The 19,141-nt window shown below is 43.7% G+C and overlaps 1 protein-coding gene across 2 annotated transcripts in view; it reads right to left on the bottom strand.

Annotated features, from left to right (window-relative positions):
- The window catches only part of SLC8A1 (solute carrier family 8 member A1), a 412,805-nt gene that overhangs the window by 339,172 nt on the left and 54,492 nt on the right, over positions 1-19,141 (bottom strand). The window contains exon 1 of one of the 2 annotated variants that reach the window (XM_060168807.1): positions 6,142-6,210. The exons of the other annotated variant lie outside the window; for it this stretch is intronic. Coding sequence (XP_060024790.1) covers positions 6,142-6,210 — 69 coding nt within the window. Of the gene's footprint in view, positions 1-6,141; positions 6,211-19,141 lie in introns of those variants that run through there. 2 annotated transcript variants of the gene reach the window in all.

Raw genomic sequence — 19,141 nt, 5'->3', positions numbered from 1 at the left:
AGAGTCACCAACTGTGTCCAACATCAACTCACAAATTTCAGCTCCAGGGGGCTCACATCCCCCAGCATTTGAAAGGCAGATGGTTTTGGAAGAATGACAACCTGCAACTTCTGAGGGACATGTGACACGTGACTGAGCCCCTCCCCAAGCTCTATCCTTTTGCCCCTGGCTGATGCCACTCACTTTGGGGGCACTACCAAGGTGCAGAGAGGAAGTGGAGGTTGGCGTGTAGAGTAAGCAGACCCATTCTCTAAATCTGCTGCAACTGGGTGCTATACATTGAACAGAGCAGAGCCAAAGGGGGCCCCGGGTCCTGTGCTTTAGGGGGTAGCGGAAGTGAGGAACTGGAGAAGCTCAAGGGAGAAAGCATCAGAGCCATTCGGTGCTCAAGAAAGAAAGAAAAACCACCTGTGATGGCCCAGAAAACATAACCGTCAAATTTAAGGTCTGTTCCTTGCTTCACCTCTCAGACTGATACAGCTTCTCTCCTCCAAGGCATGCTGGAAATTCATCAATTTTGGGTTCCCGTGTAAAATACATGTGAGCAGTGATTTATGCTAGCATCTGTTTCAGATCCACAGTTCCCATGGCATGGTCTTAACCGGGACATGCAGCTAGCTTGAAGTCTGGAAATGGCCCTAACCTTGCTCCAGGGTGGTCCTTGTCATAAATTAGCTGGGGCTGGTTTACATGTTTTAAAAATAGCGAGGCTTTATTTATTTGCAAAGTCCTTTCACTCTTTGAGAACCAACTATAATGCTTCCTCCTCCTCCATGAAGCCTTTTCCAATGTTCTCTTCTTCCTCTCAACTCTAAAGCACTGGGCTCATTAGATAGCTGCAGCCATCCATCTACCTCACTCAGCCCAGTGTTTAGGCGTTCTAGACCGTACATCCCTAATAACAGGGAACACAGCGCAAAGAGCATGTTTTGCGCATGGCTTTGAAACAGCCTCAAAAACGGGTACCATCACCTATTCACTCTTGGACAAGTTATTTAACCGAGCCATAGTCGTCATCTTTAAGTCAAGATCAGGATGCTTTCTTGCAACGGTGTTAAGTGAGAAAACATGTACAAAGTGCTTAGACTGATGTCTGCAACATAATGGGTATTCAACAAACATCACATAACTCCTCTTCAGCATCTGCATTCTCTGAAAAGCCCAGCGCAGTGCCTTGCATACACTGAGTGCTCAATAAATATCACAGTTGGATTGAAGAAAATTGCTGAATCACTCTCTTGTCTGTTTGACTTCATTTCACATTAGATTCAAGCAGGAAATTATTAACTTATTCTGACTTCACATGCAATGACATCTACAGAGTGATGACTTTTTCTATCTTTTCTAAAAAATTAAGATGGGGCTTCCCTGGTGGCGCAGTGGTTGAGAATCTGCCTGCCAATGCAGGGGACACGGGTTCGAGCCCTGGTCTGGGAAGATCCCACAGGCCACGGAGCAACTGGGCCCGTGAGCCACAACTACTGAGCCTGCGCGTCTGGAGCCTGTGCTCTGCAACAAGAGAGGCCGCGACAGTGAGAGGCCCGCGCACCGTGATGAAGAGTGTACCCCGCTCGCCGCAACTAGAGAACGCCCTCGCACAGAAACGAAGACCCAACACAGCCAAAAATAAATAAATAAATAAAAATTTAAAGTGACATGTCATTTAAAAAAAATAAATTAAACTAAAAAATTAAGATGGACTCTAATATTTACATTTATGTTCCTATGTCTATTACATATGCAAAAAAAATTTGTCCGAACAAGTATCACACTAGTGTTCTAGGTTACTAGTATGAATATTCCAAAATGATACAGTAGAAGCCATTCAAGACTTTAAGCATATGATTTCACACTACGGGACATATTTCACCCATTTCTCAGAAGAGTAAATTTTCAAGAAAGATCAAATTTTTGTTACCTTTGCTGACCCAGAAGTAAAATGTCAGGGTGACAGTTTATCTTTGCCTCTGTCTGGCTACTCTCTACCCCCCCACACCCCACTTCAGCAGCCTGGTTCCCGGGTACTTCCCCATCAGAATGGCCCTCTGGGGGCACTAACTGGACAGCAACCCATTTCAAACTTCTTTCACTTCCTCTGCATCATCCTGTGTTCCAGCGCTCAGAACTTTTCTGCCAGCTGATCTGATAAACCAATCCAAGTTAGTAAACGAACAGATGCGAATGGTTTGTGAGAAGGAATGGTAGCTCTTTCCTAGGTAATCTCGTTGCGTTCTATTAGGGATCTACTAGATAGAATTACTTTATTCAAATGAATGTCTCTAATACTGAGAATTTCTGATCCTACATTGGCTGAAGGATAAATGCTTTGAATCCAGGGATGTTTTGTGCTTCTCAAATCACTTTCTAGACAGCTGCCTATAACATACTTGCCCCTGATCACAAACACACTTCCATCACTGCAGCTGCTTTCCATCACTTCAGGACTTTTCTCCTTCCCTACATTCTCCTCCTCCTCCTGAAATTGGCTAGAAAGTTTCAGGTAGCGAGAAAATGGGATTCTCGTGAACCTTGGTCTATCCTGTTACTTACTATACACTCTTGGCTGCGCCGATCAAAGGACAATCACAAATGTAGACATAAAACACTTAGGGTTCAAAACATAGTTGACAACAAAGAGAGCCTACAACAAACACTTGAGGCCTCATGGGCTGCGAGCAACTGTCTTCCAAGTTGAGTCAACACGCTAGAAAAAGACGCCTAGTCTCATCTGTATTCTCAACTGCTTTTGAGGAAATCATGCCAGTAAGAGTAGTTTACCCTCGGAGTCTCCAGTTCAGAAAATGAGCTGTTTGATTTACAAACCCTATTGAGAACCTAATCATTGATTAGTTGTTTTCAAAATATGTGCTGTATACCTTTTGTGAAGTGTGTGTGTGTGTGTGCGTGTGCGCACGTGCGTATGCATGTGCCCTTTGGCCTGCATGGGCCTGTGTGTGTGTGTGCGTGCGTGCGTGTGAGAGGCTGAGGAGGGAGAGAGGGAGGCAGGAAGAGAGAGAAAAAGAGAGAGGACAGATGCAGACACATTCACACACAGGTATCTTTTGGAAGAGAAAAAAAGAAAACTGAAAATAATCCCACTTCACTTAATGAGGCCCCACTGGACTAGCCCTGAGTCCAAATCAGAGTCTCAGAGGCAAGACTCTGAAAGCTCACTTTCCCAGAACCCAGTCCCTCTCAGTGGATCAGACAGCACCTGACGTTTACTTCCACTAAATCTCAAGGACGTCTCCAGGGGATAGACCTCCCTTTGTTCAGAGAGAAAATTGGAAGCAGCGAGTTCAGCAACCTACTGCCTTCGTTAGCATCAATTACCACTGAAAATTAGAACCTAAGTGATAGGCAGCTGAGGGAATGCATTCTGAAATCTAGGGAAAGTCAGGGAGAACATTTGCCACAAGAGGGAGCAGAAGAATTGGATCAGATGGGAAACCGTTTGGTAGAGGTTATGACGAGAGGTCGGACCATGAGGTATGGATGATACTGGAAGACGTTTTGACGAGACATTTATCCCTTAGAGGAAAAAAAATAAAAGAGGATGGAAGGATCTGGAAGAAGTGAGATCTCAGCACCCTGATTCCTAAGTTGTTAGCAAATGTAAAGCAACAATTTTTAGAGAAAAGCAACATACATACATACAGCAAAAATATCAAGCTTGCAAGGTATGTGCTCTACCATCCTCTTTTAATTGTGTATTTCTTTTTCCAGATTTACTTCCTATTCCAATTTAGATCTTGTTTATTTCCATGCTGATGGGGCAGACTGCTCGCTTCTTACCTACGTGCTTTTCTTCCTCTACCTGAAGTCATCACGGAGAAAGGGCCTCTGTTACTGAATTGCAACATGAAAATCAGATGGTACAGTCCTAAAATGCACTTACTTTGAGAAAAACCCATCCATGAGCTAAATGTATGCTTTGTACTTGCAACTTCACTGGATCTACAGAGCTTTTCTCACCATTTATTTTGTCAAAGAAACAGATTAAGTACTTACAGGGAAGGAACTATGCGTTTACTTTGCAAGATAAATAAAAGTCTATTTTTGTCTGATAAAAAACATCTTAAATATAGCTTGCTAACAAAATGCTGAAGCTCTCCTGGAATATTTTATTTTCAACACATAGTAAGTTTGAAAGAGCAATTAATGTAATTCCTGCAAATAGTCCTGTAGGTGTTACTGACTATACTTCACCTTCTTTTTGCAATTTCACCTTCCTTTTGTAATTTCGTTTGTAGTTAAAGCACTGCTAGGGCTATGCATTTTTCTTCCCTTTCATGGTCAACAAAAGGGTCATCTAGTACTTAATCTTAATCCAAAATGATACAGTAGAAACCATTAAATAGTAATGATAAATAGAAAGATAGACAGTAGGTAGGTAGGTAGACAGGTACACAGATAGATAGATATAAAGCACAGCCTTCATATTCTTTTAATTTGTTACACTCCTCTTCCAGCCCTGCTAAGCTTTTAAGACAGAGTAAAGGAAGTCTGATTGTCATGGACACTTACATTCTTTGCTGTCCCTGCACAGCTCAGGAGTGAACAACAGTTTACCTCTGTCCAGTTTTTTTTCTTTTTCCCTGGGAATTAATCATGCCATATTTAATAAAAGAGCCAGTTTAGGGGGAAAAATTAAGGCTCCTTTTTTAGTAGGTGGGAGAAATCCTAGCTAAAGAGCCCTCAGATCCAAATGGAATCCTTCAAGCAGGCAGAGTCCCTAAAATGAAAACCATTTAAGAAAACACATACTGCTTCTGAGGAAATAAGGGGATCTTTCCCTACCTTCTCACTCTCAAGGCCCCAAAGATGGAGCAAGCTAGCTCTCTCTTCCTCCTTTTTTTCACGCGAGGCTAACCTCACAATTAAGCAAGTTTAGCAAACCCATAGAGGTAAATTCAAGCAACACAGGATTTGAAAGAGGAGCCTCAAAGCAATCACACCTATTCCGGCTTTGTTTTCTTTTCTGAAATGAATGAAACATCTCTATACATTTTCCTCCCTCTTTTCCTCACTTGCTGCACAAGTAGCTCTGAGAAAAAGAAAACGTGCGAGTGAGTGAGTGAGTGTGTGTGTGTGTGTGTGTGTGTGTGTGTGTGTTGGGGAGTGTGGGTGGGAGGTATGCTTTCAGAATCCCCTCCTGGTTGCACCCCATTTCCCTTAGGAAATCTTCACACAGATGCTAGACTGTGGATGTTCAGTTGCTCCTATTCGGAGAGACCCAAGCTATGCCTTTAACCAGATCTGATCAGACTCTCCACCTACTCTACTAGCTCCTCCATGACAGGGATGCCTGTACTGTCTTTACATCCGTCATTTTTTAAAAAGCTTCTTCCACTTCACCTCCTACTGATATCCTTTTTTTTTTCTTTTTTTAGTCTTTACACCTCCAGCAGGACAAAGTTTGTATTGTTATATTCACAACCACTAGTGGCTGACTAGCAGTAGACAGCGCCAGCAAGGGAGCCAGGCAAAGAGGGGTTAAACAAATACCTAGTGCAAAGCAGGACTTTCTTTCCAGCGACTGCGGACACCAAGCACATTGCTTTTTTTCACAAAATTCTTTGTTAAATTTGATCACTCTGCTCCCAACCCAACCATTGCCACTTTGTCTGGAGAGGGAAATACGAATTGCCGGCCCAAGCCATTCATCAGTCAACACAATCCGTAAGGGAAGGGGGAATTGAAAAACCACGGGGGCACACATACTATATTTTTAAAAGCATCGCCTGGGTGGATTTGGTTTCTGTAGCCTACCGTCCACCCAGAAGACCTCCCTCTTCTTCATTAAGGAGGATCCAAGAAGGATATCCTCACGTCTCAGAACACAGACCATTTCCCCAAGAGCCAGCGAAGCTCCGGAGGCAGACAATGCAGCGGCAAAGTTCCCTTCGAATGTCCTGGGGAAAGATGCCTCTGCGCGCAGGATCCCCAACGCACACTCGGGCTGGGTGCCCAGAGACTGGGACCCTGCAGCCCACTCCCCCGCCGCTTCTCTCCCTTGCCTGTCCCCCCGCCCCGGCCACACCTCCCTCCTCTCCGCAGTCGATGCTGAAGGAGCACCCAGGGCTGGCCGGAAAAGAGGAGACTCGCGAGTGTGGCCTTGGGGAAGACCCCAGGGATTACCGGGAGGAGGGGTGACCGCGGAGCAGAGCCCAGTGGGTGGGGACGCCTGGATCCCCAGCAGCGTTGCATTCCGGGTGGACTTCGCTCTTCGCGCCCTGAATCCTTAAGCCCAGCGCGGTGCAGGGTGCAGCATCTCTCCTCAGCAGCCCTTTCTTGCTCCGGCAGCCGGCACTGGCAGGCGGGCACCCTCAACGCCCAGACGCACCAGCCAGAGCAATTTCACTCCCCGAGAAGCGCGGACACCCCCAGAAAATGGGTGGGGACACACACAGGCACACACAATTTAGGAGCTGGTCCTTTGCCAAAGCGGAGGGAAGTGTAGCCTTCTGAACAAATGGAAAACAGTTGGCGGTATCTGACCAAATCCTTTCTGCTGCCCTTCCGAAGAGCCTACCTGGTTTGGGGGAGTGCGGCTGGATCCTTCCCCCGTTCCTCCACGTTAGTAGGAAAGACGGCGCACTCCCTCCTTTTAAATAGCTCCCGAGCTGGGAAAGGTCGCTCCCATCTTCGGGGGGAAGCACAAAGCGGGCGGCGGCGGGCAAGCTCCCGTGCAGCGCCGGCGCGAGCAGGAGCGTCGGCGGCGGCAGGCAGCCGGTGCGCGCGGGCGGGAGGCAGCGCGGAGGCCGGGAGGCTGGGAGGGCCGGGGCCCGGGCGGCGCGCGCGCTCCGCTCCCCTCCCTCCCTTCCTCCCGCGCACACTCGCCCGCCAGCCCGCCGCCCGCAGCCTCGCACTCGCTCTCACGCGCGCTCCGCCCCGCCGCCGCCGGCGCCCCGGCCCCCCGCGCGCCCCCACCCCGGCGGCCTCGGCCACCGCGGGCGAGAGGAGCCGGCGCGTTTCTGGAGCTCCGGGCGGGCGGGCAGCAATTCCAGCCTCCCAGCCTCGGCCGCGGAGAAGGTTTTTCGACGTCCTCCCGGCTCTCGGCCCCGCAGTGCGTCCCGGCCGCACGCTAGCGCTTTCCCCGGCGCCCAGCCCATGGAGTACACGCGCAGACCGACGCTGCAACTTTTCTTTGCCACCTTCCTCCCCTCACCCACAGACAGAACCGCCACCCCGGCTCGCCCACCCGTTTCTCACCTCTGAAACTGTTCAGCAAGATATATCTTTCTTCCTCCACTTTCTATCCCCCCGCTAAAGGAAGCTTTCCTTTAGCGGAGGGATCCGGGGAGGTATCAATGATTTTCTCTGAAATCCTCACTCCGTGTTTTTCCTACTTACCAGACCTGCACAGCAATACGCTGGCTAGGAGCTGCTGACACAAGCAGATAAGGATTGCGGGGCGGGGGCGGGGGGGTTGTTAATTCCCCAGCCAAGAACTCCAAAAGATTCTCCCTTTTGGTATTTCCCTCAAAGATTGCAGCTCACTTGGGAATAAAGACCAAGAGGCTGCTTAATGTGAAAGCCCTGCAGCTTTTAAAACTACAGAGAAGAGTAAAAGCTGAGCATTAAGGTTAAATTGGGAAAGATCTAATGCAGCAATCGACGAACCATTCATTGCCCTTTCCAAGAGAAGCATTATCATTGCCAATACACCACTTCGCCATAATTAATACAGGAGCATTGCATCAGGCCCTTGCTCTCTTGACAGCTCATTCATCCTTACAAATCCTTAATGACTTGGCAGGATGAAAGGCTAGACCCGTTGTGGAGTTCACATCAGACACACCTGGGAAGCTAGTTAAAAATGCGGATTGTAGCGTCCTATCTTGAGACTCTGATGCAGCTCTCAAGGTGGACTCCAAGTTTGTATTTTTAAAGCACGAGTTGGTGTTCGCCCCTGGTGTGGTTTGCTAAAGTGTGGGGCATCAGGGGCAGCTATGTGGAGGGTGAGAGTGGGAGGGAGACCAAAGTACTAGACAGAAAGTTAAGTTTCTTAATAGAGTTTTCCCCCCGTACTTACAGCACAGCTCTGGGCAGCCAGGCCACAGGAAAAGAGAGATTCGGACTCCAGGAATCCCACTGTTTGACTATGAGGCAAAGAGCAGGGGAATGGGAAAAGTAGCCCTCCTCTGCCTCTTTGCCAGTGGCTCTCAACCTCTGACTGCACCTCAGAATCTCCTGGGGAGCTTTTAAAAATCCCAGCGCTTAGGCCACACCCCAGACAGAGTAGCTTGGAATCTCTGGGGGTGGGACCTGGGCATCAGTAATTATTTTTAAGTTTCCCTGGTTGGTGCCTATGTGTAACCAAAGCTGAGAACCATGTTCTTGGCCAGTGCTCCTCAAACATGAATGCATATATGAATCACCTGGAGATGGCAGTTTCTGAAACAGGCCTGTTATCTGCATTTCTAGCAAACTCACAAGTGATGGTGATGCTTTCCGAATGAGAACTTCTCTTTAATGAGCAGGGGCTTGGTACATCATCCTAGTGGTTGTGGACACAGCTTGATGGAGGAAACTCTGAGCTTCTTCTTGTCTTGTATATTCCCAGGACTCATTCTTCCCTAAGAATATTTTCCTTTCCTCTGCGATGAATTAAACTTTCTTGGAAGCCACTCTCCATGCAAACTTTTTGTTAGACTGCACTGACTAATGGGTGTGAACAGAATGACATGAGGGGAGACGCAGGTCACCACCTCTCTGTTAGCGTATGTCCTCGGCCAAAAATGACATAGGGTCCTGACTTCAAGAGAGTGTGAGAGGCAGACATTTGGCCTACACTCAAGGAAAGGGGCTTGGAGAGACAAGTGGCTGCTTTGTCAATGACATTGAGAAAAGCATATAACTAAAGACTCCACCCATAGGAAATAGGACAAAGCTAACTGAAGGGATTGAATGGAAGAGCTAAATGAAAATGTGAGTGGACTACATCTCATTGGAATGGATTTTGTAGAAAGAGTGAGGCCTGTTATTGCTATTATGGACCACTTAGTGAAAGCACAGATTTTTCTTGAAAGTGTAAGCATGCTTGTGACATGGAGTGATAAAAGCCCTGTTCTTAAATGTCTATATTCCAGTGGTGCCCCAAATCCATCTTGTCGGCAGCAGAGAAGGCATTAAGATGACATCTTAGTTTTCTTTATTCCTCTTTCTTTCCAATTTAGACTGATATTTAGGTTAATTTGGATATTTGAGGAAAACAAACTACATGAAGTAGTTTTCTCTATTACCTAGAACCATTAAAAGGTAGCCTAGTACCTAGTGATTGGGCACCATTTTTTATTTGGCTCAATTTCTGACCCCTTAATTTTTTTTTCCTTTCATTTCTCATTAAAGGCATTTTTATAAGGGTTCCAGGGCCCCGAGGGAAATCAAACCCTTTGCTCCCTCCTAAATGTCATACATGACTGGATTCTTATTACAAGAATTATCAAAGGCTACATCACTGGCACAAAGCTCTAGGTAAGGAAACAGGCTGCTACAGGCTCTGACTTTGGAAAGAAAAAATATTGTATGTAGGAAGGTGGTGATTTACATTCCAATGGCAACACTATTTCCTAATTCATTCTTGCATATTGATTGCCATTCTTTCCTTTGGACTTAAGAGTCAGTTATGGGCCTCCACTGTTATCTAGCCAAAGCAGTTGGCATGACCATTTTGCAGACTCCACAGGGAAATCACTAAGAGTTGATATATTCTAAAGGTGCTTCAGATTTTCATGAACTATTTCCCTGGAAACCTTCAGGGGATCTTTTAGCAAACTCATTTTCAAACCAAATGAAAATATTGTGAATTAGGCCAGTCTACAGAAAAATTAGACATGTGATCGGGGGTACCCCAAATTTTACTTTTAATATTGTATTAAAACAGTCAACACTTTTCATCATGGGGAAAACAAGTACTTCGTTGTAATTCCTTTCACTTTTACAGTACTTTGAATTACTTAGGTCAGAGGTACCATCGTTGTTTTGTTTTGTTTCTTCACTTCTTGGAGCTCCTTCAGTGTGTTAATATAGCTCTAGTTTATTCCCACCTCATTTCCTACTCTGTCCGTCTTCACCACTCACCTATCTGCTCCTTCATGGGTTCAGTCTGATACTGATTTCTACATAAGAAAAAAGCATTATAGCATCTGCAGCCTGGCCAGCAAGAGAGTGGAGCTTAGCATTAGCTATTTTCCCATACCCAGGATCCTCAGGGGAACCGCTGGACCAGGTTTTGTTTGCTGCTGATTGGATCCTGGGTTTGCTTCAAGCGTGACTGTGGGGATTCTTGGTGACTTCTAAGTGCTACCGTTCCTCCTCCCTGCTGTCTTGTTCCTGAAATTAAATTTTTGCTTCTCTGTTTTGTTTTGACCAGTTGAACCCCACATAGTCAGTGGCCCTGCTGGTGGGTGGAATCAGCCTTCCCGGTAGACTCAAAGTTATAACCCACCCTTCCTCAGTGCTCCGTCACTGTAAAGTCACCCACTTCCTCTGAATTTGTCACAGTCTTTGGACACCAGAGGTCTTCACTTCTGCATTTGAGGAACTTATAGTCAACAGTTGGGCTTGTGCAAAATCCTGACACTTTCATTTTCCATTTCTTCCCCTTAGAACATTGAGGACATTCGTTTGTACCCCAAAACCTTATCAATGGTGAGGTTACCAGTCAGTAACTCAATGGCAGAATCATTATCTAGATCAACTGGTGGGTCAGAAAAGAACAGAGACTGGCTAAGAATTAAGGCTTTGGAGTCATACTACCTGGGTTTGAATCTCACCTCTGGCTGTATGACCTTGGGAAGTTTTTTTAACCTTTGTGTGTCACAATACCTTTGTCTGGAAAACCTAGATCACAAATCGCCTTCAAGAATTTATGAAAAGTATAAAATGTATATAATGTGCTTGACATAGTTCCTGATCATAGTAATTACTCAATGTTGTTGTTATTATTGGTAAATTTCCATAAAAATGATACCCATAAAGTAAAAAATATTCTATGTAATTGGGTTCAACATAATCAGGCCATGTCATTACTAATAATGATTATGTTGAGGTTTATGTTATGCAGAATTCTATACAATGAGTAATCCAGGAAAGTGGATGCCCCTACAGTACGAGAGTACTTTCCCTCTCTGTAATGAAAGAAGTTGCTTGTGCACTTTCTGATTTTGTAAGTACAGAGTGCGGTTACGTGATCAATAAAGGGGGTACCGCATTCTTGCTGGATCACAGTATTTCTTTTCCTATATGTTCCTCTTTTCCTATGATCCCCTCTCTATTATAATCTGAGGGTTTAATTTCCAATAGAGCCATTTTAAACAAATTCCACTCTGAGGAAGATTTTGTTTGTCACATTAGTTTTCTTAACAGGGGACCTTATCTAGAGGACAGAAACTTTTTTACTAAGTTTGCACAAACTCAACATTGATTCAAGGACTCCATCAACAGGAATTCAAGACGAAGTCCCTGGGGTCCTCTGTACCAGGAAGTTGTTCCCTACAATCCAGTTCTGAAGCAACATCCCTGAGAGATTGTACTTTAGGTTTTTCAGTAAATCTCTTTTCTTTGGCATTGTCTATGATATATAGCTCTCTCACTGCATCTTCAGTCGCTGGTCACTGATTAGAATCTCTGAGAACTGCCAGTGTTTTAGTGGTGACCACAGTGCCCGGACAGTCGCCCTTGAAAATGTTCATAACCAAGATACCTAAGGGGAAAATGGACTGAATTTATGGATGTCTTAATCCATGGTTTTAATGCTGCTGATTCTGCTACCACTGGAAGTGTCTGGAAGTAATGAAACTATATGCTCTTTTTTCTTTAAAAATTCAGAATCTTACATAGCGTGACCTAAAGAGTCCGTAGCAATGACGAGTCAGAAAAGTTCAGAAACTACATATTATTTTCCCTTTCTTTTAAAATGTTATCCTGTCACACAAAAGTCTTAGCCATCTTTGGATTTGTTTAAGAATTTCTGAGTGTAGACCCCCAAAAATGTTAGTTGTGTAGATATTAAAATTATTTATTAAAATTGTTTGACATCTACAACCTAAATTTTAGATAAGCAATCCTTATGAGCTAAGGAGGGAATTATGATTACCCTCATTTTACAAGTTGAGAAAGTACAGAGAGATTTGCCCCATACTAGCTGCACATAACTATCAGTTGTGTTGTTTCAAAATAATACTGAAGCCCAGGTCCACTCTTGGAGATTTTCTTCCCACTGGTCTGAAGTGGAATATGGGTACTGGCATTTTTTTAAGTTCCCTGGTTGGTTCTAGGTTCAGCCAGAGCTGAGAATCATGGGCCTAGGATCCAATAGCGAATTAGTGGTAAAGACAAGTGAAAAAAGTCCCCTTACATCTGCCATAATGCCGTTTCTATTCTGCTGCTGCATCGAACATTGGTATTTAACAGAATATAAAAATGGGGATGCCTCTTGGAAATGTAAGGGAACTTAGAAATGTTTAAGGACCTTTTCTGAGTCTCTAAGAGACACAGGTGGGTATCGTAATTGACCTGACAAAGATAGATGAGCAGATTGGAAGAGATGATCAAGAAAGCCAAATCCAAGACTGCAGGGCCTCTGTCTCTCTTTTTGAACTGTCAGACCCCAGCATCTACAGCAGTTTTGGGTTCATAGTAGATGAATTAATAAAACACATACTGTCCCCTATAGGGGGACTGGCCTATGTAGACAATAGATGGATTTGGGTTATAGGGTAAACACTTTGGCCCCTGTCCAGTGCAAATTGCAACTTAATAGCTATCATCTCCTCCTAGCTGCAGTGCAGGCTGTAGTTAGCAACTGACATGGTCACCATATCCACACCCACAGTCCTGCCTGGCCACCTGCTCTGTGATGACAGATTGTCTGTGACATTGCAGGAGACCGGACTACAAGAGATGGCAATCTGACCGAGACTCAGGCTTGCGCCTGTAAGCTGACCCCTTGTCAGTTATCTCAGCAATTAATTACTTATAAGCCCTTGTCTGATCCAGTTTGTAAGCATGTCAGAGAATCTCTTATTTCCTGTTATCTTTAGGCATGTATTGTGTAGATATTGACTTATATTTTCTTTTTGTCTTTTTCAAAAAAATCAAGGAATCAGTGAAGTTGCTGAGAGGTTCAAAATCAGTCATTAGGCAACTCTAATTAAAAGCAAGAAGCAGATTATGACCCATGCATTGCTCTCTTTTGAGATGAACAATGATAGATGTGAAGCCTAAAAATGATACTTGAAATAAGCATTTTTTGTCTTCCTGTTTCTTTTGTCAAAAAAAAATTTCTAAATGTACATATTGCTCAAGGAAAGGCAGATTTTAGACAAAATTATTCAACACAGCAAATGCCTACCTAACTCATACTAAATGATCAATAAGTATGTGTTGCTCTTCCCTGGTGGCGCAGTGGTTGAGAGTCTGCCTGCCGATGCAGGGGGCATGGGTTCGTGCCCCGGTCCGGGAAGATCCCACATGCAGCAGAGAGGCTAGGCCCGTGAGCCATGGCCGCTGAGCCTGCGCGTCCGGAGCCTGTGCTCCGCAATGGGAGAGGCCACAGCAGTGAGAGGCCCGCGTACCGAAAAAAAAAAAAAAAAAAAGGTATGTGTTGAATAAATGATGCAAATTCGTGGAACATGCCTAATTATAGGGCAGTCATTTAAAGAAAATTTCATAGCAGACTTACTAGCTGAATTTTTAAATAATTCAGGCAAAATTTAGCAAGGGACTACTCCATTCACCACCATGAACCAAGTCTTGTGGTGACTAAAAATGGCTTAGACACCACCCATGACCTCTAGGAATTTAGTAGCTAGAATTCGACTCGAGATTTTTGAGCACACAAGCCCTATAGCCAGACACACACTTTATGAAGAGGCATCTTGAGTGTATGACATGTAAGAGTGGGCGTGGTCAGGAATAAAGAGACCAGCAAGGAGTTGGTCACAGTCACCCCACAGAAGGCCAGGTGAGAGGACTCTAAACAACGACTGGAGAAGAAAGGGAAGAAAATAGTAATTTTTGCTTTGACTCAATTCTTGGCAGAGTCTTTTTTTTTTCACGTATGATCTCAATTTTGTTTCACTGATGTCTTAAATATTAATACACTGAGCACAGGAAAAAGAAGCTCAGAAAGGCATATATCAAAATGTTAACAATAATTATCACTAGGTACTGTGCTTCCAGGAGAATTCTATTTTCTTTGTGTGTCTGTGTGTTTTTGTGTCCTTCCCAATTTTTCAACAATTACTTTTGTAATTGAAAGCAAAAGTATGCCAACTGGACAAAGGAAAAAGGAGAGAAAAGGACACTCATGTCAGTTGCTGATCCTAACGTGAGAATGCCCACAAGTCTATTTCCAAATGACATAGTAAATATCATCCTCCTTGAAAATCAAATTATAAAAGGCAGGCTAGCATTTGGGAAAATAAAGACCAATTCAGAAGACAGAGCAGTGGCGTGTTCCCTGCAGAATTAGAATAGAGGCAGATCCTCATTTCAGATGATTCCCAAGTCCAGAGTGGGTTCACCACATGAGTGTGTGCCCAGCAGAAAGGAAAAGACCGGAGGAGCCTCACACACCACTCAAGAAGCCCATCAGGAAGGAGAGGCTCAGAAAGGAGAGACTCTTGGATCAAGCAGCACTCTCCCTGGCACTCAGGGCTCCCCACCCCCATATCTCTCTTAAGCTAAATTCGCACCCACCCAGCCCAGTATTTAAAAAAAAACAAAAAACAACACACTGGGTTTTCATTTTCAGAGGACTCATCATGGATGGTTTCCATTGGAACCCATCTGACTTCTATAAGTCTGTGAGTCTTCTGGGAAGAAACACTCCTTAAACAGTAGCCTGCTCAAGTGGGTAGGGGGCAGGGTAGCCTTCTCCAGCAGGCAGGGGGAACATTTCATCACTGAGAAGCTGCACAGGGATGAGAAAGAGCAGAGGACCCTTAGTTGGTTTTAGTATTGTGTTTAAGTTCTCTACAGACTATGCACCCCCTTATTCCTTGCAACTTAAATTGACTCTTCCCCCTGCCTAGTCCCCTGGATGTGTGGCTGCCTTTTAAAATAGGTTGTAGAAAGCTGAGAATATCTGGTAGTCTTTCTAAGACACATAGAGCTGAACTGTAACCAGGGAGCAGGTGAAAAGATTCTCTCTCCTACATGTACCCCATCCTCTCCACAAGAAAAGCTCCAGACATTTAAATCCATGGTGTGGGAAAGCCAAAGGGAGCCAATTTTGATGAAGTAGGGACTTCATAAAGAGCCTCTTGCTTCCCCTAACTACAGCTGCTTTTATTATTATTTTAGAAATATACAGAATCAGTGAAGGGAATCGGAATGGAATCGTTACATTTAATCAATTTTTTGTCTTTTGATTTTATATATATATTCTAAAGAACATTGTTTTGCTCAAAACAGTCTTATTTGTTGGCTAACAAATATCAATAGAAAGATAAAATCATTGGTTTGATTTTTCATATGTATTTCTGATATCCCTTGTGACACACCCTTGATCTGACACAAACTAGAAAATTATATCTATGTCATTATGAGAAATCTAGTGTTAATTTAACACTAAAACACTACTTATTGTAAGATTTATTTTTGAAATGGAAAGCATACGCTAGGCTTTTTGATCTTTATCTCCTTGTTTTAAGGTGAAATGTTTTTATTTTGTTTAAAAAATTTAAAAACATTTAATTATTAATTAAAATTAAATAATTTAAAATAAATTTATTTAAATAAATCAAATACAATGTTATTTATATGTAAATAGTAATGTTAGAAAAATACCTAATGAATTTCCTGACAAGTTTGGAACCTTCTTTCCTTCTTCTGTGAGAGACAGTGTCTTATGATCAGAGCAGATATGAACTTGAATTTTATGGAAGTGGGCTTGAGTTTTCGTACTTACCTGCTAGCTATACAATCATAGATAAAAGTTCTTTATTCATTCACTCACTTATTTGAGTATTTTAAAGTTCCTATTAAGCGGGGTACTGAATTAGACAGAAAGGGGTCATCAGTGCACACATGAACAAATGGGGCTTTCATCTTGGGGGGAAAAAGAGATATTTACAAAATTACACAATTTTCTAACAGAGGGAGCTGACCTTTTTTTTTTAGGAGTCTGTTCAGCTCTAAATATGGCTAGGAGCTGGCTAGGAGCAGAGGAGGGTAAATTCAGTTTAGTCCTGGACAGAAGAAGCTTCAGGTGCAAAGGCCCTGTGGTGAGAAGGCGCAGTCTAGGTACTCTAAGTAGGTCAGAGGGTGTAAAGCCCAGAAAGTGAGGAAGAGAGGGGTGTTAGCAGGGGCTAGAGGGTAGGAAGGGCCATGCTGTGCTGTAGGGTTTGGTATTTGGTCTCACTCTCAAGATCAAGATAACTCATCTGTGCATTCTGAGGACTTGCCTTAGTTTCTTCCGGAACAATTAGCCTTGCAATTACTAACTTCTCCTCACTTTCCGACTCTCCTTGCTCACACATGGTTTCCAGAATTCCTTCCACGTTTGGTATTAAGGGAGAGACTTAATTTGTTAAGTCACGTATTCCTGAGATGATTTTATTTAACGCCATTGCGCCTTATCAGGGTTCTCCTACATGATTACCAATAATCACTACAATGTCCAAAATTCCCTACCAGTTGGCTGTTCAGCTTATTCAGTGGAATCCTGATCTTTTTATGCCCACATATCTTCCAGATATGTTCTTCTAAATTACTCTCATGTAGTAATAGATAAGAAGAAATATCGATAGCCAAAGGGAATAAAAATGCACTGGCTCAATTCTGGAAGGAGACAATGCATTTCATGACTTTGAAACACTCCTACATCTTCACCTGTTTATTTGCAGTGAACATTTCTGCATGGTGGTATACAGACAAATTGGTGATTATGCCCAGTAAGCTACCCATTCTGTAATGAGCTGTAAGACAGTATTCAGCTAGTTCCTCCTTTTTGAGGTCAAGAGAGGAGGCTCCCAAAAGAATTGCTTTAAAAATTGTAAAAAAGCAAGGCATCTGATTTCCCAGTCTTAGCCTTCAGTTTACTTCTGAAGCATGTACTCCTTGAGTGGGGGAAAGAGCACGGGGAGAAATGGGATGGAGTGGTCTCAGAAGTGGGACTTTAGTGGGGAAAGGAGATAGGGACAGCAGACCTCCCAAGAACTCAGAACAGGAGACGGATTTTGTGTGAAGCCATCATTGTGGGGGTAGGGGGAGGAATCAACCTAAAATAATAGTCCTCCAGTCACACAGAAGTTCCTCAAAGCTTGGAGTAAAGGGTTCTACCCCGGGAGGACAGTGGCAGACTCTACCTAAAGATTCTGAGCATGTAACCAACAAGATGGGTCAGCAGTATGAAGGAGCTGCGACCCTGCCACAAGAGGGGTTACCTCCACTCCTGCCTGCCAGATCACAACAAGAGTGTAAAGGAAGGAGGGCGAGAAGAAGGTAGACCATATCCCCTTCCTCTTCAAGTCTCTCAAACAGTGGTTCTCGACTAAGGTGTTACTGCTACTTGGGGGAAACCTGGAAAGTCATTGGCTGCCTTGTCACAATAATATGGACATTGCAGTGGACATTTATGGGGCTGGACCAAGGATGCAACATTATCTTGCAATGTGTGAGATGGCCCCATACGATGAATATTTGTCCTCCATTCCACATACTTTTCAAATGTTCTCCAGGACACTATTATCCAAGCCTAGCGCCTTACTCAGTTTTTACATACGAACCAAGTATTTTTTGCACGTTTTAACATATGTTGATTGTTCCAGGAATGTAACTACTGTGTATATTGAGAAAAGATTATACTTTGTTTCATTTGGAATTTAACAAGAGCTAGTCACCATTTTGGAAAATCACTTCACTGATGCCAGTTACTTCATAATCAGCCTTTGCAGCTGTTGCCCTTAGGAGAGGGGGCGCTGCTTAATGGGACAGGCATCTGCTGTTCCATTGTATCTTCTAGGGTGAAAATTGAGTTCATAAATTGAACAACTTATTGATTTATTAGAAAATATTGGCAGATATTAGAGTTATAGTATGCAGAACTTGAAAAAAAATTATTCAGGAAATAGGTTATATTATCAATTTTATTTCAGTATGTTGGAAAAATTGCTACAATGTATTTTTATAAAAGGGGAAAGATGGGTCTGAAGGAATTGATAACCTCTCCAAGTTTGTTACTCTCTAAGACTTACAAATGCAGCCTGCTGTGTCAAGGGCAAGAGTTGGGAGAGAAATTTAAATCGATTATGATTATCAGATTGAAATTTAAAAATGAAAGGGAATGAGTCAATTACAAGAGGCTCTTTCAATAACTGAAACTGAAAATTTGCTGGACTAATATGCCCTTCAGGAAGCCACTGTAGGGAAGAGCTTCCCCAGAGCCCCACTGGAGGCTCTCCTTGGAAAATGACTCAAGGGTCTTTTCTGCAGCTATTATATCCAATTGGATGGTCGTCTACCTGCCACATAATTGAAGAGTGGAAAGAATATGTAGTTCCAGTTCTGCTACTAACTAGTTGCTGGTAAACTCACTACCACTGTAATCGAGCAGGACCCTATGAGGCCTTCCCAGAATAGACACCCGCCGCCATGTCCTCCACCTGCCTTTTGTCTGTAAGAAAACCTTAGTCAAAGAATAAGTTTAATCAGAGAAGTGAGAAAATACAGAAAGAAAGGAAAACAGTCAAGTAAGACAAAATAAAAATACTTTAACCATTAAAGTCAAGGACCTCTAGTTCTTCCTCAAGGGCTCTAGATACTACTCTGAGCCACGTCCTTTAAGCTGTTTTGCAGATACTGAAACCCTCACCAGGTGGAAGACGTTGACTGGATGCTGCCCACGAGCATGGACACCCCAGACCGGTTGGAACAAGAAGGTTGATGATGCTGACTCCCACTGACCTCACCACCAGCCAATCAGAAGAATGTCCACGAGCTGATCACACTCTGCTCATTGAACACTATAAGGCTCCTCACGTGGGAGACACAGTTTTGAGGGCACTTGCCTGCTGCAGCCCCCTTTGCCTGGCAATGCAATACAGTATTCTTTCCTATTTCACCCAAAACTCTGTCTCTGAGTTTCTATTTGGCACCAATGAACAGAGGCCGAGTTTCGTCAATACCA

The sequence above is a fragment of the Lagenorhynchus albirostris genome, chromosome 13, assembly GCF_949774975.1.
Source record: "Lagenorhynchus albirostris chromosome 13, mLagAlb1.1, whole genome shotgun sequence".
Lineage (NCBI taxonomy): Eukaryota > Metazoa > Chordata > Mammalia > Artiodactyla > Delphinidae > Lagenorhynchus > Lagenorhynchus albirostris.
The sequence above is the reverse complement of the archived record's forward strand: the minus strand, read 5'-3'. Positions and strand labels throughout refer to the sequence as shown.